At 39.9% G+C, this 26,334-nt stretch overlaps 1 protein-coding gene across 9 annotated transcripts in view; it reads left to right on the top strand.

Annotated features, from left to right (window-relative positions):
• TCF12 (transcription factor 12) overlaps nt 1-26,334 on the top strand; it is a 283,238-nt gene that overhangs the window by 189,474 nt on the left and 67,430 nt on the right. For all 9 annotated transcript variants that reach the window (XM_089667821.1, XM_089667836.1, XM_089667793.1 and 6 more), the window contains 2 exons: nt 8,505-8,643; nt 19,099-19,151. In XM_089667821.1, coding sequence (XP_089523947.1) covers nt 8,505-8,643; nt 19,099-19,151 — 192 coding nt within the window. The remainder of the gene's footprint in view (nt 1-8,504; nt 8,644-19,098; nt 19,152-26,334) is intronic.

Genomic DNA, 26,334 nt, shown 5'->3' with positions numbered 1-26,334 from the left:
TTCTCTGTGTAGAGTTTGCAGGGGACAAACTGAGCTGCTTATAGGAGAGAGGGGGTTTACTACCAGCTAGGACTGCCAGTGCTGATCTTTTTTTTTTTTTTTTTTGCCTAGTGTCCTACTCCTGAAGGGAGCGCTTTCCAGCCCCAAGTGTAACCTTGTCTCTGAAAACTTGCTTTATGTGTAAAGCCACTTGGGTCAAAGCAACTGGAGTTGCCTCACTGTTTACACTGCAGATACACCTTTCAAACTTCCCTCCACTGCAGGCTTTACTGTGGTAAGGGTTAGGACTGAGGGACAGAAAGCTGGGGAGATCAGCTGGTTGGAGTAACGTAAACGCTTCACACTCCCATTCCTGCAATTTAGAGCAGCACCACATTGATCTCCAGTCTGTTTCCACTACCTGCCTATGGTAACCTTGTCACCTCTGGCCAACTAAAACTTTCATCAGCACCAGCTGATTGGGTTTTTGAGTACTTGAGTCCTTGCCTCATGTTTGGTCATTTGCACCATAATCTTCATTATAATAGAGGGGACAGTCCTGTTGCCATGGGTTATCTCAGCACATACTCCCTTAACTTCTTTGTTGCCACTATGTCATGTTATGTCATACATGGGGGGGAGATACACTTAAGTTTGCTGTTGGCCCCTTCTGCTCAACATCCTTTTATTACAAAATCGCAGTTGCCAGGCAGAAAAGTCTCATGCAAACAGCGAATTGCATCCAGTCAGCTGCTGAACACAATAGCTGGAGATCTGTCCATCCATGCTGTATAGCCAGCTATACTATTGTGTCTCCAGATGAGTAAAATGTCTCCAAAAAGACACAAAAAACCTAACAGAGAGCCTAACTTTCCACTATAGAGAAAAGCTTAGCTAAGTCTCACATTAAGTAAACCAACAACAGATTTTAAAATATGTATTTCATTTGTTCTGACTTAATTTGGACAGATGGGTAAAATTATGCTAATAGAAATATACAGTACTTACATTTTTCACAGCCAGCAAAATCTCTTGAGTCTCTATATATTTTTTCTTGTAGGAGCCCTGAAGTCAGGATCAGTTATAATCAATAATATCTCTTAGTTGGCTTAAATGAGCAGATAAATCACTAGAATGGATTAATAGCATTGATTTTGGTCTTTGAAAAGACTGCAGACCTTGACAGTGTAGAAAATGTACTTGACAGTTTGTACACAGCCCAAGCTCTCAAGCACGATAATATAAATGGTGTTACCGAAAGTTTTGTGTTTTTTTCTTCTTGGTAAAATATCAGGAGTATGTTGTCCTTTTTTTTATTTAAGCCTACCAAAGCTGAAAACTGTATTTAAATATGTACAAAAAAATCCTCATCCCACTTGTATCTGAATAGGTCAGTAGGTTATTTCTTAAATACTAGAATTGTTCATTTTAATTAGTTAGAATGTGTCAAAGCCAATTTCTTTGCCATAAAGGGTATGTAAACCCGAAAATATTTTTTTTTTTTATTGGTCCCTTTTGGTCTGTACATTTTACCACTGGAAATAAATAACTCCCTTTCCTCTCTGCCTGTTCTGCACACTTAGATTGTTCCCAACAATTTCTGAAGATTACAGAACCATCACCCTGTGGTGTGTGTCTGTGTGTCTTTCTAGGATGATAATGCTGCATTTCCATAGATACGGTATGATGAGTAAATGTTACTCTGACAGGTGTATGTTACTGGTAGAATTACTAGGTGAAAATAAAGGAAAAAGAAGCCTGAGAAATGCTGATCACTTATAAGGACTGGTAAGCTGCAATATACACTCACTGGCCACTTTATAGGTACACCTGTTCAATTGCTTGGTAACACAATCTGCTAATCAGCCAATCACATGGCAGCATCTCAATGCATTTAGGCATCTAGACGTGGTGAAGACGACTTGCTGAAGTTCAAACTGAGCATCAGAATGAGGAAGAAAGGGGTTTTAAGCGACTTTGAACGTGGCATGGTTGTTGGTACCAGACAGGTTGGTCTGACTATTTCAAAATCTGCTGAGATTTTCACGCACATCCATCTCTAGGGTTTACAGAGAATGGAGATAATATCCAGTGAGTGGCAGTTGTGTGGACGAAAATGCCTTGTTGATGTCAGAGGAGAATAGGCAGATTGGTTGATGTGACATTCAGATGGTAGGGTCAGAATTTGGCATAAACAACATGAAAGCATGGATCCATCCTGCCTTGTATCAATGGTTCAGGCTGGTGGTGGTGTAATGGTGTGGGGGATATTTTCTTGGCACTAGCAAGGTGTACCTAAGTGAGTTTGTTCGTACCTAATAGTGACCAGTGTGTGTATTAAACATGTTTACATTTTTTTTTCTTTCCTATGTCTTGTTGGTGGGGTTTCCACTAACTTCCTGTTTCAAAGACGCAACAGGAAGTGAGAAGATCTCTACAAAGTGAGGGGCATTTCTTCTGCGTGTCATTAAGCATTACTGTTTCTATTGGAAGATTTTCCCTCTATTCTTGTGTTAAAGACAACTGTACAATTTTGCATTTTTCATCACTTTCTATCGTTCTGATAGCAGGACAGAGTGAAAATGTTTTGGCTAGAGATGCACTTTAGTGAACTTCATTAAAACACAATTTAGTATTCGGACTTCCTTTCATTAGGTCTAAAAGCCTAGTTTCAGTCGAAAGACTTTAAGTTGGTTATTAACTGTTTGAACTGTTGAGTTTTATTGACAGCTGTCGGGGCCGACAGTACAAGTAGCAGGAGATTCGGTCATCCACACTGTGCAGTATGCATGGAGAATGTATGTGTATGGCCAGCTTTACATTTGGTTAGGGTTAGTTTGTGTTTACTTTTTTTTGAAATGCAGATGACAGGCTTCCCTAAGTGCTGGAAGGCATACTTTGGCTGTGTACATTTGACCTGAGTAGATGAAGCAAATGTTTTTATCAAAAGCATCAACTAGTGCACGGTGCTCAACATACATTTATTTCTATGGGTTATACACTGAAATAGCTCTGAAACTGTAGTTACACCTCTAGTTATACATTACAAAGTTGTTTTGTAATCGTTTGTACACAAATATATAGTTGTTTAAGCTTGATTCCAGGATGCAATATGAAGTGTTTGTGTGTTGTTGTAAACCTGTTGTATCGTAATAAACATGCAGTTAAAAACGAGTTCACAATGCAAAATGCATTTTTGTAGTCTATCTTTTAGTAAAACCCTTTTCACATGTCCGTCTTTTTAGCTCTTAGTAACAGTCCAGTCTAGTCTTGTCCGCTAGAAGACATCAGCTTAGGAGTGGGTACTTTGACAGGTGTCATGGTGATTTAGGCAATTTACTAACGCAGGATAGAATCCCCCCTAGGAATTGAGTGTTCTGTATTCTGTCAGCAGTAATCTATCCTTCATAGAGGATTATTCTTCCAGAGCTTTGTGTTGCTTAGGTTCATCATGTATTTATATAATATAAACTGATAAATACATGAGCATTTAGTAACTCGCATTCATTCTATTTTCGTACTTTTTTTCTTTTTTTCTGTATGAAACTGTTGATTATAGATAATTGTAGCGTAGTTGTGAGTGAGGATGTTGGTTTTCATTCTACACCTGCATTTTTTTTTAAAGAAAATTAGAATTGCGCTGTATATGTTTATTGCAAAGGACTATTCACTGCTTTGTTTAGACCCCTTGTATGTCACATACAGTTGACTTTGTAAAACTGTTACTTGGATGTATTGTACGTACAGCCTTAGGATGGCCATACATTGTACAATTTTCCTTTAGATTTACCAAAACCATATAATATGAGGTCAAACCTAAACACTTAGAATTTGTTTGCAACCAGGCAGGCCCTTGCACTACATAGTTGAAGGTAAATCTAAATTCTATCAAAGCTGCCTCTGCTGTACAGCAACAGTGGGGCCCATTGGAAACAAAAAAACTGCAGAAACACTATAAACTGCATGAACATAATGCTCTTAAATACCTGTGTAGATCCTAAATATCAAGCATTAGAAAGCTGTGCTGAATATATTTTAGGTTGTGCACATATCTACCCTCTAAAGCCCATGGCATTTTGGTTGCTCTTGCTCTAGAAAGCAGTTTATTTTATTTGTTACAGGATCATTTGCAAATTACTAACATTGTTATATAATATTGATACAATTGATAGACTATCATTTGCAATTTACTCAAATTGATGGTCATTTTATAATTTTAATGACCTGCTGATATGTTTGAAATTCCTGAGCAAAACAAATCTTGTATAATTCAGTTTCAGTGTCTCTAGTTGACAAAGACAGCCAGGTTGTGGAGGTAGTGGCCTGGGGTTTTTTTTCTGCATATGTCCCTGCTTTTGAACACTGATCCAGGTTTATCAGTCTGATCCTGGCCTCTTTACCCAAGAAAAAGGTCAAGGTCACTAACCTGAACAGGATGGGATTTCTGACTTCACTGCCTGTATTTTTGTTCTAGGCAAGTTGCACATCAAGTAGTGAAGCGGGGATCATGATACCAGATCTGGGGCTATATACCTTTAAAAACTCAGCAGTGCCAGAGCCCATATATCTGTCTTCATGGGTTCATGCCAAAGGACAACTGTATCATTTAAATCCACACACACACTTATAATTGCTCAAACAGGGAGGAAGGTAAGTATTTTGCAAGGGTGTGGTGGGTTCAATAAAACAACTAGGGATGCACCAAAATTTCAGTGGCCGGAAATAGCCTTATCAGCATTTTGCCGAAAAGAAAAAGTGAACTGATACAGGTGCTGATAATGAGACCCGGCCCCAATGAGGGCTAGACTATTTGGCTGGGAGTTTTTGGGTGGCTGTGAGTACTGCAGGTGGGGGGGGGGGCAGAAAGGCAGGAGGAGGTAAACAGTGTATACAGCGAGGGAGCAGTGTATACAGACAAGCTTCTTCACTTGCAGCCCCTAAATGTCATTGCCAGTTTTTAAATGCAATTGCCGGCTTTTTTTTCCCCTTCATTATAGATCCGTGAAGGAGCTGTCATTTGCCCTACTGCTAAAGTAAACAAAGGGGTGGGGTCACCAAATGTCATTACCAAGTGACTCCTCCTCTTTGTTTACTTTAGCGATGGGGCGAATGACTGCTCCTTCTCTGAGCTATAGTGAAGGAGAAAAAAAAAAGCCAGTAATTGCATTTAAGAACTGTCAATGACATTTAGCAGGGGCAAATGAAGGAGCCTATCTGTATACACTGCTCCTCTCTTGCCCCCTCCTTGCACACACTGCCTCAGCCACCTTCTCCCCCCTGCAAAGAGGTCCTGTCACTTATATGCTATCATATACAGTCAGGTCCATAAATATTGGGACATCAACACAATTCTAACATTTTTGGCTCTATACACCACCACAATGGATTTGAAATGAAACGAACAAGATGTGCTTTAACTGCAGACTGTCAGCTTTAATTTGAGGGTATTTAGATCCACATCAGGTGAACGGTGTAGGAATTACAACAGTTTGCATATGTGCCTCCCACTTGTTAAGGGACCAAAAGTAATGGGACAATTGGCTTCTCAGCTGTTCCATGGCCAGGTGTGTGTTATTCCCTCATTATCCCAATTACAATGAGCAGATAAAAGGTCCAGAGTTCATTTCAAGTGTACTATTTGCATTTGGAATCTGTTGCTGTCAACTCTCAAGATGAGATCCAAAAAGCTGTCACTATCAGTGAAGCAAGCCATCATTAGGCTGAAAAAACAAAACAAACACATAAGAGAGATGGCAAAAACATTAGGCGTGGCCAAAACAACTGTTTGGAACATTCTTAAAAAGAAGGAACGCACCGGTGAGCTCAGCAACACCAAAAGACCCGGAAGACCACGGAAAACAACTGTGGTGGATGACCGAAGAATTCTTTCCCTGGTGAAGAAAACACCCTTCACAACAGTTGGCCAGATCAAGAACACTCTCCAGGAGGTAGGTGTATGTGTGTCAAAGTCAACAATCAAGAGAAGACTTCACCAGAGTGAATACAGAGGGTTCACCACAAGATGTAAACCATTGGTGAGCCTCAAAAACAGGAAGGCCAGATTAGAGTTTGCCAAACGACATCTAAAAAAGCCTTCACAGTTCTGGAACAACATCCTATGGACAGATGAGACCAAGATCAACTTGTACCAGAGTGATGGGAAGAGAAGAGTATGGAGAAGGAAAGGAACTGCTCATGATCCTAAGCATACCACCTCATCAGTGAAGCATGGTGGTGGTAGTGTCATGGCGTGGGCATGTATGGTTGCCAATGGAACTGGTTCTCTTGTATTTATTGATGATGTGACTGCTGACAAAAGCAGCAGGATGAATTGTGAAGTGTTTCAGGCAATATTATCTGCTCATATTCAGCCAAATGCTTCAGAACTCATTGGACGCCGCTTCACAGTGCAGATGGACAATGACCCAAAGCATACTGCAAAAGCAACCAAAGAGTATTTTAAGGGAAAGAAGTGGAATGTTATGCAAAGGCCAAGTCAATCACCTGACCTGAATCCAATTGAGCATGCATTTCACTTGCTGAAGACAAAACTGAAGGGAAAATGCCCCAAGAACAAGCAGGAACTGAAGACAGTTGCAGTAGAGGCCTGGCAGAGCATCACCAGGGATGAAACCCAGCGTCTGGTGATGTCTATGCATTCCAGACTTCAGGCTGTAATTGACTGCAAAGGATTTGCAACCAAGTATTAAAAAGTGAAAGTTTGATTTATGATTATTATTCTGTCCCATTACTTTTGGTCCGTTAACAAGCGGGAGGCACATATGCAAACTGTTGTAATTCCTACACCGTTCACCTGATTTGGATGTAAATACCCTCAAATTAAAGCTGACAGTCTGCAGTTAAAGCACATCTTGTTTGTTTCATTTCAAATCCACTGTGGTGGTGTATAGAGCCAAAAATGTTATAATTTTGTCGATGTCCCAATATTTATGGACCTGACTGTATGTGATGGCAATAAAATCATCAGTTAATAAAAAATAAAATAAAAACACACATTCAAAGTAAAAAAAATAGAAAAAAAAATTGAGCCTCCCCAGCCCCACATATACAGACATTTCAGTTTTGGTTTTTGGGCCAAGTGCATCCTGAATTTTTCATTTCGGCACCAGAATTTTCATCTATATATGTGTCTTGACAGTCTCGTAGGATTTATTGTAAAGCACTACTATTCTGTAGCAGTACAGAGCAGAGTCTGTGTGTATGATGAGCAATTATGGCTTGCCCTTTATACATAGATAATTTTACACTATACATAAAGACAGGTAGCTATTTTTATTTCCCTATCTATAAAAAAAAATACTGTATATTCCCTTTAGCTAGCCATTATACAAACATCAAGAAATGTTGAAGCACTGCTACATTCCTCCTGTAAACTGATAGTTTTTTTTTTTTTTGTGCCAGCTGCTTTGGAGTATTAGGCCCCTTTCACATGGGGCGACCTGTCAGCTGATCCGCTTGCCCAGCGGGGGATCTGCTTGCTGATCATCACTAAGCAAGTGAATGACAAGTCTGTCTCTCCTTCGCTAATACAGAGTGGACACTGACATAGCCCGCTGCCCTTTCTGGGCTGTTGGATGGAAAACAGATAGGCGGTCCGTTTCCATTAAACTGTTGTCCAATCCACCAGATCCCCATCCGTCTACTTTTAGTGAACAGGATCGGATGCAAGCGGGTGTAAATGGACACATGTCTGTTTACACCCTCTGCTCTATAGAGAGCAATGGATGGTCCGATCAGTCTGCTTGAAAAACGGCAGGCAGACCCGATCGATCCACTCATGTGAAAGGAGTCTTGCAGTGAATACAAACTCATAAGCAAAAATGTTGCAGCTTAACAGGCTTTAGGTTTGGTGACTGCATTAGTTTTCACTTTTAAAGGCTAAGAACTTTTTCAGCAAGTAAAAAATATACCTGTTGATTTTGAAAGAAATGCAGCGTCTTTTTTACTTCTGTGAACTTAAAGAAAGCACAAAGAACCGTATCCTTTTTGTAAATTACTAATCTATCAAACCATCATGTACTGAAGACGAACATCATGTTTGATGTGTAGCTTGTTTGACAACCATGGCTTCCCCCATAGATATAATGGAGAAATTTGTGGAAACATGAAGGGGCCAAAAAGTATGGTATTCACAGGATTTCCAGGTAAAAAAAAAAAAAGCCTGAAAAGAAAACTAATGGAGCCACCACATCCAAGAACCAAGAAATTGCTAAATATTAATTTTTTGTTTTTAGGTTTAGTAATGCTTTGACTCAAAAAAACAAACAAAAACAAAACATGTAAAATACATGGATTCTTTTTCTTAATGCCAGGGCAAAATGGCTACTTCTCACCCTTGGAAACACAACTTTTGATTTGCTGGTTCAAAACCTGCATTGTGTTATTGCAGCTTTCTGATATAAAGAAAGAAAGGGATGCTTTGATTGGTTTGTGCATGCACTTCAGTTTACACCTTGATATAGCATTGCAAATTGTGAACAATTACTGTTCTTTGTGCTTTTCAGACTAGCCTGATTCGAACAGATATTGGACTTGGGAGTTCAGGACAGCTTCCAAACTCAGGAAAACCAGGAAGCCCATATTTTCCATTCTCCGCATCAAGTTCACGCCGAAGGCCCTTGCAGCAAGATACGCCTGCCCTGGGTTGGTAAAATTTAGACTTTATTTTTCAAATATCTTGAGTAGAATTTTGAGTTTTACATAGCAGTGCTTTTTGTTTCCTGGATGCCATGTTGATAATTCCACTTGTCTATAAATGTTCTTTTTTGAAAAGTGAAGTGTTTTTTTCTGTCTTGATTTTGGTGCATGTTGGGGTAATACATGTGTTACAACAATACAGTGTAAATCCAGACTAGCGGCCAGTCACACTTTGCTGTTCTCCACAGCATACAGTAGTGTGCAATAGTGAGTTGTGGTACACTGCAGTGAATGTGTGTCAGAGGTGCTGTGCTTTGGGGTGCCATTTAAAATGAACGGCACTGCAGTGTACAAAAGCTTCTAACAAGGTGGTTGTTTAAGGGACAAATAAAATATTTTGAAGAAAACTAAAATATAAAGGCAAGCTGAATCAGCTAAGAAAGATGGCAGATTAGAAATCAACAGTATGTTTACCATGATTTGCCAAAAAATATTATCTAGAGTATTGCCTTTGCTTTTGGTAAATAACCCCCAAACAACGCACAGTGACAATGAAGTGAATAATCACTGACAGGTGAAGCAAAATGGCCAATCTGCAGTTTCAGCCTAAAACTTAGGTTTCTTCGGACAGTGAGACTTCAATGGTAAAGAAAATGTTATGTATGTATGTATATATGTGTGTATGTATGTATGTATATATATATATATATATATATATATATATATTATATCCTGTAGAAGAAAACCTATTTTTATGAATGAAGTCTTTTTCTCATGCTCCTCTGCATGGTAGCTGTAATACGCCAGAAAAAGAAGCTATTCTCACTGTAACGGAAAGCTGAGGCCTGTACACTTTCCTGGCTTGACACACATTGACATCATCAATTAATATCATTGAAGACCACTAATGCTACATTCACAGCGGTGATTTAGGCTGGTGCAAATTGTAGCAGCAGGAATCTTCTGGTTCCTGCTGCAAACATGAATGGCTAGGTATGGCCACCGGGCTCTAACAAGTCACCAGTGGCTCTCCACACAGTTACCTATGGTGATTGTGGCTTGATTCACTTGGTGTGCTTCTAACCACCTCTTTAGGAGCTTTAGTGCACACCGCAAGTAATCGTTGGCTGTGTGGACAGCTAAAGATAGCTGCAGCTGGCAACGGCCTGTCATTATAGTGGACAGGGTCAATGGCCACACCTAGCCGCTCACAGCCACAGCAGGAATTGGAAGATTCCTGCAACTGCAAATTACACCAGTCTAAATCATCAGTGTGAATATAGTCTTCGAACACCAGGCTGGTGGAGACTGGTGCAGGAGGATGTAACTAGCTACTAGTCCTTTCATTTCTGTTGTTCTATCACACCAAAGCAGTGCATGCACCAATTTTAGAAACACACTGCAACCAGATTACATGATTGTTTTAAGCCATGTGATCCGGTCCAAGCAAATGCCCTCTGTTTGCAACCTGCAACTGGGGTGTCCTTAACATTGCACTGACACCAGCTACAGATAGCAAGAGCAGTGCAATTTGAACACGGTGCAAGAAACACGCACTAATCATGGGTTTCCCGCGCCATGTTCCAGTGTGAACCAGGGCTTAGGGGACATTCACACTTGTGTGGTGACCTGCCCTTTCCTGCACTAGAAAACTGCCTGTCTCCGCAAAGGCACTCAGAAAACAATTGTTTTCTATGTGTCCTGTTCACACTGAACGCAGCCATTGAGTGGGGTGGGGCACAAAAATCGGCGACCTTTCTGCATTTTTCCATCCTGCACCACAGCTCACACACAGCTTAGTTTCTCACTGCAAGTAATGAGTCAGCTATCTATTGTTCAATTTCAATAAAGTTATATTAACAAAAAAAAAAAAAAAAGGTAACCCATTCTCTGTTTTAAAAGTGACACTGACACTTTCTACAAACGGTAAAATGCAACATTATAGGCAGTGTTGACCAGATCTTAGAGTACATTGGAATCAGTATGGTTAAAGTCACACATGTGTAGTTTTTACTCTTGCACAAGTGTTTCCTGAAGGGAGATGAAGGGGTTTTTTATTCCCGCCAAGAACAGTTTTATGGTCTGTCTGGAAACTGGTGCAAGCTGAGTAAATAAACTTGTAATGTTGCTTATAGTTTGCTAATTTTAAGTGCAGCTCTGCTTTAGTTGAAAAATAAAATCCCCTCTGGGTGATCTGTTTACATTGCAAGGATTGTAACAAACTTTCTAGCAGATCTCTACCTTTGTTCTGTAGAAAGAGTGGTTTGTCTAGGCTTATTCCTAAATGGGGAGGGCCTAATTTCATTATAACCATGTGGTGACATCTCCATGCTCTGATGAGCAAAGCTGTCATGTCTGTATCCCTTAAGTAGCTCACCGCTTAAGGACCGCCATATAACAGAAATATTGCTACAGGGCGGCACCTGTGCGCAGGATCATGTGTATATATACGTCATTCTGCATTTCCAGGTAGCAGGCGTGCGCCCTACCCGCGCCACCATTCGCGGCCGCGGAGGTCAATCACCAGGTCCCGGCTGACAATTACCCGCCAGCGCCCGGTGATTACCGAGCATATCCAACGGGGAGGAAGATTGTTTTGTTTACAAACGATCTTCCTCCCTTTCAGCTTGGGCACACTGCTCGGGATGGTTGTGCACAGTACAGCCATCCCGATCAGTGTGCTTACAGTAAAAAAACACATCCCCCTGCCCCCTAGTAAAACACTCCGAGCACACAGTTAACCCTTTGATCACCACTCACATTGACCCTTTCCTGCCCCCAGTGCCATTAGTACAGTATCAGTGGTTTTTTTTTTTTTTTTTTTTTTTTTTTTTTTTAGCACTGATCACTGTATTGGTGTCAGTGACACCAAGTTAGTTCCCCCCCAGTGTCAGAATGTCCGCCGCAGTCCCGCTAAAAGTTGCTGATTGCAGCAATCATTACTATTAGAAAAAAAAATCCTAATATCTATACTTGGAAACGCTATAACTTTCATGTCAAACGAATTAATTTACACATGTTGGGATTTTTTTTTTTTTAGCAGACATGTGGCAGAATAAATTTTGGCTTAAATTTATGAAGAAATTTGATTTTTTTTTTTTTTTTAAGTTTTACTGGACATGTTTAATAGCAAAAAGTACAAAATATGTTTTTGTTTTTTTTTTCTTTCAAAATCGTCGGTCTTTTTTACTTTATAGTGCAAAAAAAAACAAAAAAACGCACCGGTGATGAAATACCACCAAAAGAAAGCTCAATTTGTGGGAAAAGAAAGGGCGTAAATTTAATTTGGGTGCAGCGTTGCATGATCGCTCAATTGTCAGTTAAATTAACGCAGCGCCGTATTGCAGAAAATGGTCTGGTCATGGAGGGGGGTAAATCCCCAGGAGAGCAGGTGATTAATGGATAAGTTCACCTTTTCACTAAAAATAACTGCACATTTTTATGCAGGTAAAGAAATGTGCAGTTTTTTTTTTTGTTTTTTTTTCAGGAGCCTGTAAAGCATTGCATCAGTGCTGATGCCATGCAGGTCTCCTGCAGACCTGTCAGTGTATCTCCTTGCCCATACACCCTGAATAAACAAAAAGTACCTACATCTGCAAAGAATGTCGGTACTTGTAGTTCATTCATTTACATAACTTTGTGAATAAATGATGTGGCTGTGTGGGCGGAGCCCCGCACAGCCGTGCTGTTTTTAAAAAGTGATGGCTAGTATGGGGAACTGCTGTCACAGGAAGGGGGGGGGGGGGTGATCGGGCCGCAGCATTGGGAACATGTTACATGTTCCACCATCAAAACTGGTGACGCATGTAACATGCTCCCAAAGGTGAACTTATCCTTTAACCCATAGGGAGTATCACACTAAAACTTAAATTCCTGCTGCAGGGGACACCTAAACCTTGAATCTTGGTGCAGACATCTAAGAAAATCAGTGAGCCAATCGCACAAGCAGGAAACATTTCTGGGGACTTCCATACACCGAGTGTACAGAACGCCTCTAGGTTGCCATATTGCATTGAAATTTTTGAACATTTTTGCAGTGACCTATAGTAACTACAGTCAAAACTGTGATCAAAGAGTGAGCTCATTATCGCTTGCAGAGATTTTCTAACCTGTTAACAAATCTCTTCTAGCAGTGAGCAATGATTCTGTTTTCCAATTTAGTATGAGTTCGCTTAAAAAAAAAAAAAAAAGCGGCAGCACATTTTTGCAGGTTAAAAAAAAAAAGGTTTTATTTATTTTTCTAAGGAGCCTGCAGAGCATTGCACCCGTGATCAACGGATCGTGGGTGCAATGTCAGGCTTCTGCAGTATAACCAGACAGTTACTGGAGAGCAGGACGAGTTCTGAAGTATGAAAACACACATCAGAGTCCTCGCAGTTCATTGAGAACTACATGCGGTGTGCTGTGGTGGTAGACAGTAATTGTAGTGCGTTCATTCACAGATCTCTGTGAATGAATGATGTGGCTGTGTGGGTGAAGCATGCTGTTTTTAAATTGTGACAGCAGCTGCGGGGAGAGGATACCCCACCATCTGTCATGGGGAGATTGGGGGAGCATGCTGAACATGTTACACCCTACATACAGGTGTAACATGTTCAGAAAGGTGAAGTTATCCTTTAACCAATTCAATACCGGGCAATTTACACCTTCCTGCCCAGGCCAGTTTTCAGGTTTTAGCACTCTCACACTTTGAATGACAATTGCGCGGTCATACAACATTGTACCCAAACTAAAATTTTATCATTTTCTTCACACAACTAGAGCTTTCTTTTGGTGGTATTTAATCATCGCTGGGGTTTTTATTTTTTGCTAAATTAACAAAAAAAGACCGAAAATTTTGAAAAAAAACAAAACAAGTTTTTCTTTCTGTTATAAAAGTTTGCAAATAAATAATTGTTCTTCATAAATTTAGGCCGAGATGTATTCTGCTACATGTCTTTGGTGAAAATAACCCAAATTAGGATGTATTTTTTATTTTGTAGGAAAGTTACAGAGTTCACAAACTATGGTATAGATCTGAATATTGATCAATCCTGAAGTACTGACAGCCAATCTAATTTCTTGAGGTCCAAGAATGTCAGAACAGTACAGATATCCCCCAAATGACCCCTTTTTGCAGAGTAGACAGTCCGACGTACTTCATAAGAGGCATGGCGAGTTTTTTGAAGTTGTATTTTTTTTGTCATTTTTCGGAAAATTAAAAAATAAAAAAAAAATTATTTTCACTGTTTTTTTTATTTTTTTTACATACTGTCACCAGTGCAGTACAGCGTTATCATATAACTGGCATGGCGGTGATCAGGGACACTGACTGGTGACAGTGTGAGAAAAAAAAAAAATATATATTTTTTTTTTATTATTATTTAAAAATTTTTATTACATTTTTTAAAAAAAAATTTTAAGATTTTTTTCATATTTCACTATGCCCAAAGTAGTACAATGTTACCATAGTAACATTGTACTACTTTGGGGAAGTGATCAGTATTTTCTTTTTTTTTTTTTTTACACAATTTGCTTACAGCAAAGAATGACTTTGCTATGAGCAAGCATTTACCTGAATGACATCGATTCATTCAGGGTTTTTTTTTTTTGTGCTTAGCTGTGATTTGGCCACAGCTAATCACATGACATGTGCATGTGATTAGCTGTGACCATTCACAGCTAGACACTAGTATACAATGGATGGCATGAATGAAGCCATCCATTGTATACAACTGTCATGTGACCTGCTTTGATTGGTCACAGCAGGTCACATGGTACCGGCAACAGGGCCGATACTCAGATCTGTCATTGGCCGTGTCCGAGGTACACGGCCGGTGACAGATTGCGGCTCTGCAAGCACGTGAACTGCGCATGTGCGGGAGTACGCCAAATGGCGGCCTCCCGGAAAGCTAGTGCATTTTTCCGGATGCCGTACGGCTATTGGCCAGGCGTCAAATGGTTAAACTACCCTTTTCCCCACTGTTGCTGCATTTAGGTATTTTCTAAGTTACAGAGAAAAGTTGTTTTGTACCTAGACAACTAGCTGTGTATGATTTGTTTCAGAATGCTACCCAACTTTACTGTTAAATAGGTGGGGAATCATATGATTTTTTTAATTTAAATAGTTTACAGTCATGTCTGATAATTGTAAAATTAGGTTAAAATAGTAGAGAATGTATATTTAAATTCCTTGGATGTACGAAATGTTTCACTGTGTTAAAATAAAGGCAGTGATTAAATCACAGCCCTTGATCTGAGAGCAAGAAAAAAAAGGAAAGCTTAGAGATAATACATGAGGTCATTTAAATTAATAGGGTCTATAGAAAGAATATTATATAACCAGGCTGGCTTAAAGGTAAATTACTACTAAACGTTACATGGTGAGCTCTGTGTGTTTTAGACTTAAATGTCATCCCGTTTAAAGTGATACTAAAGTCATTTAAAAAAAAAAAACATGTCATACTTGCCTGGTCTGTGCAATAGTTTTACACAGAGCAGTTTGGATCCTCCTCTTCTAGGATCCACAGCCGCTGCTTCTGGCCCCTCCCTCCTTTTTGGTGCCCCCATAGCAAGTACCTTGCTATGGGGGCACCTGAGCAGGCATGCACACTCCTGAGCCACAGCTCTGCATGCCCATTTACGCACGTAGCCTCGGCACGCCCCACCCCTCTCCCTGCCTCTCCTGATTGGTTCACTGGCTGGGATTGACTGCAGCGGGAGCCAATGGCTCACGCTGCAGCCTCAGCCAATCAGACGTGAGAGTCCCCGGAGTTCCTACGAGCGATGTGCTGGATCAGGATGGGGCTCAGGTAAATGTTAGGGGAGGAGATGCTACACACAAGTTTTTGCCTTCATGCACACAATGAGCCTTTAGAACCACTTTAAATTTTGAGGAGGAGCAGAACTACTCTGTTTAGAATGTTAGTTTGTTACGTATGCGTTGATCACGAGATTGCTCAGTTTACAATTGAAGGGGGTTCAGGCTGCATTGGCACTCTTTGTTGCACTTTTTAGCACATGGTATGATGTATGAGTATGGCACACTGCAACTATATAATGCGGGTGTGCATGCGCTACCATGCTTTGTCATTTGATCTTCAGATGAACCCTGAAGTGCATACATGGCCTAAACAATGCACTAACACCTCAGTATACCCCAACACAGGCCATAATATCATAACACAAAGTGACTAAAACTGGAGAGTGCAAAATCTGGTGCAGATGTGCATGGTAGCCAGTCGGCTTCTAACTTCAGCTTGTTCAATTAAGCTTTGAGGAAAAAAAAAACCCTGGAACTTGATTGATTTCTCTGCAGAGCTGCACCAGATTTTGCAATTTTCAGTTTTAGCAAATCAACCCCAATACCTTGCTGTATGCTGACCCATTCATTGAGGTCTATTGAAATAGAATTGTATATCATGCCAACTTTCCGTTTACTGCTAAATGCCAAAATTAATATGAATGTAGTAATATCCAGATACAAGATATAAGAAAAAAAAAAAACTTTTCACAAAATATGATGTGCATAACCTGTGCAAATATATAATAAACACAGTACAGTGCACTGAAATCCAGAGTCCCACCAAGAAGTATCCCCAGGAAAACAATACACAATCACATCAATCGATATAAAGTGTAAAAATGAATTCAGTTGTGAATGCACCTTCATGATGCTGTTATTTTAGACTATGATTGTTTTTCTGACTGTTGCAGCATCCTCTCATTCCCTCTATTGCTTATATCACAGCTGTTTGGTTTTTGTAATGTTTCTATTTCATCTTTTCCCATCTCTCACTTGCTAAATACATGTATAAAATGTAATGTAGCAGATTTTTGCCCCCCTATATTTTTTTTTTTTTTTTTTATACTGGCGACTTAAAATTAAACAATCTTCTGTCTTGAAAGCATGTATAAATATTTGATCGACAGAAGCAGAGTTTCCCTGAGAAATATTCATTTTAAGGATTTGTGATCTTATCTGTTTTGGGATAATTTATGACCTGTCTATATTCCAGCTCTCCCTGCAACCTTATCTAGTCCAATCTGCCCTTTAAAAAAAATCATATTGATGCAAGCCCAGAAAGCCAAGCATTTGTTTCAATGTTTTCATAGAGTACTGCCAGCGCTTTCATCCCTACCACTGCTGTATTAGTACCTTTTGGTGTGAGGTTGGTGCCTCAAGAGAAGGCCCAAAAAACGTATGTGTAACTGGAGGATAGGAATCTCGCTAAATCACACTGGCCACTGGATATCATCTGTGGGAGCTAGTCATCATAGCAGTTGAATCTGCAGAGGGAAGAGAAAGGGGTTTTGCTCCCTTACCATTTTTTTCTTTTGAGAGAGAGAGAGAGACACAAGTCTGGGAGATCATTTAAAACAAGCAATTTCCCACCAGAGAGTTTGAGGTATATGGACGTGTGTACAGTATATGTATAAAAATCCATACTACTGTTGATATTTATTCTGATGACCTAAATCCACATGACGACCCACCTGTCATCCACCTGCTTCAAGACTAAGCTGTTGTGGGCAAAATGTGCAGAAGTGGGTGGATTTCATTCTGTGGACTTGTGTCATCAGAATAAACTGTTTGTAAGACCGAAGCATAAGTGATCCGGGACAGGAACCCAACATATGCCGTAGGATTTAGGAGGAGGGGTGTCCCTTCCCTCCACTCAGTTCTCAGATTACACTCAACTCTTCTCTTTGACCTGTGCAGTGTGTGATATCAGATCCCTGCCACCTGCCTCTGAAAGTTCAGAAAAGCTTTGTAAACTCTGGTCTTTCAGTAGATGTAGAGAAGAGATGGCTTCAGATAAACAGGTACAACATAGGTAGGAGGATTTGCTCATCTGTGTATCACCTGAGACTAGTCAGCTCACTGGGTAATATGTAAGGGTTTACAACCTTTAACCACCTCCCGCCCGCCATATAGTAATATGACGGGCGCAAGGTGGTTCTCTTGTTCTGGGAGGACGTCATGTGATGTCTTCCCATTCTCACTGCGCATGTGCGGCTCAGGGAGCACGCAGCGCGGTGATCGGTGATGCGCTGTGTCCCTCGGACACAGCGGATCCCTGATAACGGAAAGAGCCAAGGATGTCGGCTCTGTCATGTGATCAGCTGTGTCCAATCACAGCTGATTACATGTAAACATGGAAATGCCGGTTATCCGCATTTCTCTCCTCTCGAGCTGTCACGCTGACAGATCGAGAGGAGAGCCGGTAATCTGCTTTCCGCGGAGGGGACATGTCCACTGATCATCAGGGCACTGATGATCAGTGTGCCCTGATGATCTGTGTAGCCCCAGCAGTGCCACCTGTCAGTGCTCATCAGTGCCTCGTAGCCAGTGCCCATCAGTGCACATCAATGCCACATATCAGTGCCCATCTGAGCTGCCAGTCAGTGTCACCTATCAATGCTAATCAGTGCCACCTATCAGTGCCAGTCAGTGCTGCCTATCAGTGCGCATCAGTGCCTGTCAGCGCCGCCTAACAGTGCCAGTCAGTGCCACCTATCAGTGCCATGTATCAGTGCTGCCTTTCAGTGCCCATCAGTGATGCCTGTCAATGCCCATCAGTGCTACCTACCAGTGCCTCCTCATCAGTGCCACCTATCAGTTTCCATCAGTGCAGCCTCATTAGCGCACATCAGTGAAGGAGAAAAATCACTTATTTACAAAATTTTATAACAAAAACTAAGAAAAAACTTTTTTTTCAAAATTTTCAGTGGTTTTTGGTTTAAGAAAAAATAAAAAAACCCAGAGGTGATTAAATACCACCAAAATAAAGCTCTATCTGTCACAAAAAAAAATGCTAAAATGCTAAAAATTTCATATGGGTACAGTGTTGCCTGACCGTGCAATTGTCATTCAAAGTGTGACAGCGCTGAGAGCTGGAAATTGGCCTGGGCAGGAAGGGGGTATAAGTGCCCTGTAGGCTAGTGGTTAAATAAATGGTGGCTTTAATAACAGTGATGTCTAGAATTGTGTATTGCCGTAGAACTGCCAAGCAAAACATTGACTTTACCCTTCTTTAACTGTGTGGCTCAGCAACAGGTTCTATAATTAAGGAACAACTGATTCCAAAATGAAACCAAAACCCTTCCATCTCTTGGACTGCAGTGCCTTTCTCCTCTCCAGTGATGCTAGATAAAATGTGTTAAGTATACAGACTTTGAGGCATACACCCACTTGAATCATCTACAAATACATACCTACAGGGATAATATTGTGTAAAAAATGTAGAATAAGGATGCTAAACATTAGTACTCTTGAGTAAAAATGTAACTTTAATATACTATAAATACTTGAAGTAAATAAAACAAAGGTCTCAAGATTATTTGATTATTTAGGGGTTTCTAAAGTGATAAATAAACAATCTGCTATCTACCTCCACCTAAGATGCAAGAAACCTGGCTGATAACTTTTTATTGCCTCAACCCAAGACTGATCCATTTGTTTTTCTTGTCTACATGCAGATCCTGTACAAACAAAGAAAATAAGAAAGGTTCCTCCTGGCTTGCCTTCTTCTGTAAGTACTGTATGCATTGTTTATATGATTACTGGAAATAAATTGGACTCGTAGGACTGTGTACAGGGGTCATACAAATCATTATTTAAACAAATTTTCAACGGTGACCATAAACTGGCTGCCTTGATCAATGGTAGAGCTTCATTAGGTTCAAACCTACGTTTGATGTTTAGTCTTTAGATTTGCGGCAGTGATTTGTAGCACCGTCATATGCTCTGGTCCCCTCGTCCCTGTCATTTGAATTCCTCTCATGGGAGGAGAACAGGGCCAAGGAGCTGTCAAAGAAGATCTCCTGTACAGGTCTTTTGATGTTTAATTAGTCATTATGTTGCTGAGCAGGAGGACAGACAGAGATTAATAGCCAAGAATCTTCGAAATTTACATTTGTAATAATCCCAATGGAGCTGAAGACATTAAGATTCGGAGGACACGTACGGCTCAGCTTGCCTCAGTAGGACTGAGGTTATTAATATGCATAAATCACCAAGTCAGATGTTCAGTGTGAAACCCTGGTGGATTTTAAAGCTTTCATTAAGCCTTTCCTAACTTCAGCCTAGCATCAGGAAGGCTTTCAAGCAACTAGTTTGTTGATCCCTCTTTGCTCGAAAATATATCCTTAGAGAATAAAGGGCTTTGATGAAAAAGGTTGCGAGGGTTTTGGTGGAGAGAAAAAAATCATTAATGGCTGTGATAATCTATTGCTATAGGGGTGTTTTGTGGTATTAAATATGCTTTATTCTTTAAAGAAGGAAAATTGTTTGTAAATGAATCCGCATTTAAAATCCACGTGAACTGAAAATCCCTGCACACTGAAGGAAGTGTTGTGTTTTTTTTTCCCCTTTCTCCTCTGCACTCCCCCCCTTCTTGCAGTTCAGAACAAATGAGAGGGGAGGGAGAGGGAGAGCTCTGCTGCCTTGCGGGGTACATCTCTTTGTTGTGTAAATGGATGGAGGGCTTTTATTTGGCAGTACTTAACACTTGGGCGCAGGTGCAATTGGATGAGTAATAACTCAGAGCAGTTTGATTTGAATGTAACATCCTCTGTAGTCAGTACCACAATTGCATGAGTATAAGCACTGCACAAGGATTGGTGCTATAGCTTGATTACAAAGTTCTGGCATTTGTGCTCTTGGATATTGTTTTCTGCGAAGACAAAATTTGGAGTTTGAAATCTGTTTCTGACCTTGCTTCCAGATGGAGCTAAAATGGTTTGTAGAGCTCAGGGCAGCTGTGCTCCGAACCTGCAGTCTACCTGGAAGCCAGGACTGCAGCTGCAGGCTCTCTTAAAAGCTTTTGCTTGCATAAGCACTTGGGCCCCACTAGAGGCTGAATAGCTGCTTGATAAACAAAATGAACACAATGCTTCAAATCATTTTCCCTAGGCCAGGAATATTTTTTTTTTCTTTCTTTCCCTTCAGCTAAAAATAGTTTAGCAATTTACATTTTAACTGTTGTGTCTAATTCGGGGTAGACTGTACACTGAGCCGGCTGATTTCTGCTAGATTAACAAAAATATTGTATTAGAAATGAAAGAGCATCCAAAGCATGCAAGTGCATAGTTTCATTTAATTTCTGATGATGCTACTGTCTACAAGTTAACACATTATTGAGTTACAGTCCGAGTAGAGACCATGGTATCACAGGGTGAATATATACAGACTTCTCATCTCCTCATATTAATTTTTCAGTGCAGAGTTTGGATTATTACTTACATTGCTGTTCTTGATGTGTAAAATGAAGGCATGGAAATTTGTACAGCAGTGGAAACATTTAAGATACAGAGAATGCTGCACTGCCAGAGATAGACACCAGCTGCTCAAACTGTCCATTGATCCACAATGAAAGCTGGACATATTGCTTATGCGCTGTTTAGAACGTAGAAATGCATTTTGTATACATGGTGGCATTAAAGATTATTTCACGACTGCTGGAAAATATATTTGAGATATGTATTTTCCACAAGCAAAATAATGAATTCTTTTTTCTATATGGGGAAACTGGCTGTATGCTTTATTTACTTTTTGTTGGCTGTATGCCTAGTAAACCGTACATTTTTCTAAATCGCTAGGAGTTGAGGATAATATAATTCGATTAAATCATTCAAGCATTTTCTGCCATACAGCAGTTTATGACCATGATTAAGGAATACATTCATACTACAACAGTTCACATAGTTCATTTATTTACATTACCAATGGGCAGTCATTTTAATCAGAAATGCAGTCATAATGAGTTGTACTAGGCCATGCTGTTTTATTTGTAATGATAGCTTTGTTAAAGGTTCTGCCTTTCATTTCTCTCTTTTTGTCTAGCTGCTAAGCCCTGTGACAGTGTTTTTGTATAAATGGAGTAGTAACATTTGCTTTTGACAGATCACTTAATGGTTTGTGCCTTTACAAAATTAATTAACTAAGATATCATTTGGAGGCCAACAACACAAATGTAAATGTTATTAGCAAAAATAGCTCATGGCTGCATTTACTTGCATGATACAAGTTCCTGAATTTGGTTAGGAGCTGTTCCTTTCTTTTGGTGCTGGTGCGTATTATATAATACGTAGAAGTCATAGGCCTCATGTACACTGCAGCTGCTAAACTGATATTTATGAGCAGTTTGGCGGTTTTTTTTCTGAAGCCCCTGAACTTTCCTCTTATCCTTTGTGTAGCCATGTACACAGTCATTAGAGAAGTTTACAGGCAGCTGAGCTTACTGCCATTTCTCAGCACAGAAACTGCATTCAGGACAAGAGTTTACTGCCATTTACATAGCCAAATGCACCTAAACTGGTTTGAAAAAATGCAGCCTAGGTGAGTTTTTCCCCTGTCAGTGGAAACAGCATTTACAGTAAACCTGTGTGCATGAAGCCATATTGTTTTGCTGCATTTTGCTTAGTGTTTGGATAATAGCACCATCTACAGGTTAATTATGAAAACTGCAACAGCCTAGTGGCTGGTTCCCAGCAGTTCTTTTTACTGTGCATTGTTTTGAGTGTAATGATAGGGAGCGTAATGTCCTGCATGTGGTAAGGAAACTGCTAGGGATACTGGGGGTCTCATAAAGAATTCCTACATTCTTCTTTTGTTTGTTTAGTAGTACAGTAATTTCATATAGTGTGTTTTGTCATTTAAGGGAAAGTGTGTATTTTAAGCAAGCAAATATATTATTGCTACAAAGTTAGGTTTCAGTGAGACTTGATCATTTTATATGGCTGCTTTTTCATATTTTTATTTATAGAGATTAACCACTTGAGGAAGGGTAGAGTAGTCACTGCAGTCACACTTTCGGATGTTCCAATTAACATAGGTAATTGCAAACTATCCATAGAATCAATGTATACATATAGTTTGTGTACTTGGTATATACATCAAGCTGATGGTTTTTTCATGTACTTAAAAAAGAGAAAAAAAAAAAAAAAGGAAATGTTCTTCACTCCCTTTAAACTCATATTTCCTATTGCTGTTTGATCGGTTTTAGAAGTTATTCAGAGGTTTCTAGTTTACGCTGTGTGTGTTGGTTTCTTTAGATTTAATTTAATAATGATTTGTAAATGTTAACCAATCTTGTGTCCGTAAACTGGTATGGCTAAACCTTTAGAATGTCTACTTCTGGGATGAGGCCTGTCTACTTCTAGGACGTTTGGCCAGCTTGACCTCTATATTCATGGACTTCTTCAGGATGTATCTCCGTTTTGGGAGGAATAGGGCACCAGCCACTTAACACTGGCTGGGATTTTTTGTGGAAGTTTGCAGTTGTTCATCCTATGTTAGCAGGTGGATAAGCTCCCATTGTCATATATGGACAGAAATGCAGAAGTATAATGGTAAGGTTTTACTAGTCCATATCATAAGCGATAGAAGTAAAAATGTCGGTAAGAGCTGTCCCAATACATTTGGCAATATAGTGTATATTACTATACATACACTTTAAGGGTCTATGCACACTGGCTTAGGCTGCATTCACAATTGAGCGATTTGTAGCTTGAAGCTCCAAAAACACTCGAACTTAAAAAACAAAATCAGCTGTTCTTTGTGGTGCCTGTTCCCGCGACCAGGTGTAAGCAGGCACTATAGAGAACAATTGATTTTTTAAGTTTGAGCCTTTTTGGGGCTTCAAGCTACAAATTGATCAATTGTAATGCAGCCAAAAAATCCTGCTTCTTCAGAAGTTGTGTTTATCCTGTAGAATCAGCTCAATGTCATCCTATGTGTCCATGCACATTAGGACATTTAGAGAGATAAGTTAAGCTCAGCGTTTAGAAGCAGAAAAGAAAACCCTTCTGGTTTGTGTTTTTGATTGGAGTTTTCTGGAAGAGAGAATGCTAAACCTTCCTAAACACACCTAAACATGTAAAAAATTGCTCTATATGAGCATTTTTGTTTTTTTTTCTGCCAAGGGAACTGGCAGTTGTTGTTGTTTTTTTTTTTTTTTTTTTTTTTTAAGGCCAGTGTGCATTCAGCCTTAAGCTGAAGCTTAAGTATGGCAATTTTCACATAGTTATACCAGTGTTGTGTATGTGCCATACCTGTGGGATCCCCGTGGAAGCTGGTAGATCACTGTAGTAAGCACCGTTACTCCGTAATCTCCACTAGCTTCCTGATCCCATGCCGTGTAGCTGCCCTGCTGCTTATTGAACACAGGAGGTCGCTTGCTCAGCATGGGCACAATTCAGAGAAAACATTGTATTTTCTCAAAAAATGCAAAGTGTTATCAGATTGGACTAAATGGAGGTCACTGCCCCACCTCTATACCTTGTGCAGTCAGGGAATTCTTTATATGTTACACCCAGGGGTGGACTGACAACTCATGGGGCCCCCAGGCAATAGGGGATCATGGGGCCCCTGTGTCCTTGCCCAAACTCAAAAAAGCCTATGAAAAAGGTACCAGGCAGGGGCATCTCATGGGGCTTCCTACTGACCCCGGGCCCTCGGGCAGTGTCCGAGTTTCCAAATGGTTAGGCCACCCCTGGTTACACCCTAAATACAAGGTGAACTTATTCTTTTAGGGAACAGAATTCTCACCTTAGAGTTGTCATAGGAATAGTTGTCCCAGTTGTTGGATTTTTCTTCACCTCTTGATTTGCTTACAACGCTAACATTTTGAATTTCCCATGACTTATCTCAGTGACAGTGGTTATTGCGAGAAAGGGATTTAACTCTTGCATACTACATCCAAAATGAATATATATTTTTATCTACCCTCTAACTTTTTTTTCTAAAGTCCTAGGTTATGCTTTAGTACTAAAATCAGGCAGACTATTGTATTGCTGAGAATAAGGCTTTTTACAGATCTTCATAAGCCAACAATTAGACCTTTATGCTGGATCTTTAGTGTGATTATATTAATGTTCTGTGGCCTTCTAGTTAATTACATTCCTAGAAAGATTGGAACGTGGTAGCTAAACTACTACTCTCCTACATTGCTTTGTGGGCCTGGATAGACTATTTGTTTTGATTATAGTAGAAGCATCAAGGCCTAGTAAATGGCAGTCTAGGATTATATGAATAATTTAGTCTTCCTGAGTGCTTGAGGTTTGCTGGTTGAGTTTAGTGGGGATGGAATTTAATACTCTTTAGTGACAGTAAGCTTACATGACAATTGATTTTCATTGCAGTTCTGAAGAGTAATTCAGATAGAACTTGCAGTTTGAAAATGTTAACCCTTTCCCTGTGTAGTCACAATACAATTGTTGGCTTTGTGCTTCTTTTAGAAGTATAATGAGTAGCGGGTATTAAAAAGAGAACACTGCTGCTGTTCATTCATGTGCAAACATTTGTTAGAATTTGCATCTCTTGTAAACTGTCTGCTGCTAAAAGTTGAAATTGAAAGGTAGTTTTTCTGCTGCAGATCATTTGCTAATAAAAGTATTCATTTTTAGAAGTTTGCATTGTGATAAAAAGATTTGGAGGTATTAGTAAACATTAGCTTGTAAATACTGGTTTGAAAATTCTCTGCAGTTCATCTTTTGTGTCTACATTTCTGTGTAGGATATATGTACTGGATTGTCGTTAAACTCTGTTCCAAAGATGAGTAGTCAGATTTGTGGATTCCCTTGAAATGCGGATTGATTTCTGGCAATTTGCATAGCCTTAGGCATAGACCGAAAACAACGTTTATAACCCAGTGTTGTCATAATTGTGCACTCTATGGCACTTCCCTCAGCCCAGTATAACAGTGCTGGGGACTTTGGTCTCTCAGTCAAATTGTATGATTCCTTTTTTGTGTTCTAGCTATTATATCCCTTTTTTTTTTTTTAAATTTTATTTAAAATGTCTTATTGTAACACTTCCTTCATGTCACTGTACAGCAGAACCATGCACATGTGGCAACGTGAAGTGGCATCTAGCATGGTGCAGAAAAATGCAGGCATGCTACATCTTTCCACATTGCAGCTAACCACACTATGTGCCCTTGCGGTGACGTGTGTTTATCCATTGTGGAAACCGGCAGGTCACTGCACGTAATGTGAACAAGCACTAAGAAGTATACTATTTTAGTCTGGTGGCTTTCCATGAAATTATTTTGTGTTTCTCTTTTTGTTGACGCATGAACCAAGTTCAAGAAATGTCTGCACATTCTGTAGTGTTGCCCCAGGATTCTTTCACCATCTTCATGATAGAACAGAGAACTGATCGCTTCTAATTCACAATTAAGAGCATTATTCTTTCACCACTCGCATGCTATTGTTTCAATGACAGACACAGCAAAGGTAGGAGGAGAGCTAAAGCTTCATGCTCGCCTCTTTCTGCCCACCTCCTGCTCAACTCTGAGCAGGAGGGAGGAAGAGGTTTGTCAGCCCTTCAGGCTCTGCTTGTGTAGTGTGAGTGCTGCACGGTTCACATCCCATATACCAGGTCGCACCTGGCAGGAATCTTCAGCAATTTTCTGTATGGAAAACTGCCACATTCCATCTGTTAGGTGCATACCCTGTGCTAGTTTTTATTTTACTCTGCAGTAGAAACTGAATCAGGTCTATCAGCTTAGTTACTGTGGTAGATGGCATGTCTGACACTTATAATTGGGCAGGAAGCTTAGTTAACAGCTAGGTTAACCTTTTGTAAAAAAAAAAAAACAAAAATGAATGCTTATAATAAATGCACATCTTTTGGCTGATTAAAAAAAAAAAAAAAAGTGCATTTATTTATTTTTACTCGGTAGCAAAGCATTGCACCTACGATCCGCCCAT

The sequence above is a fragment of the Staurois parvus genome, unplaced genomic scaffold (genome assembly GCF_062004578.1).
Source record: "Staurois parvus isolate SC_StPar_1 unplaced genomic scaffold, SC_StPar_1.0 ptg000054l, whole genome shotgun sequence".
NCBI classification, from domain to species: Eukaryota; Metazoa; Chordata; class Amphibia; order Anura; family Ranidae; genus Staurois; species Staurois parvus.
The sequence above is the reverse complement of the archived record's forward strand: the minus strand, read 5'-3'. Positions and strand labels throughout refer to the sequence as shown.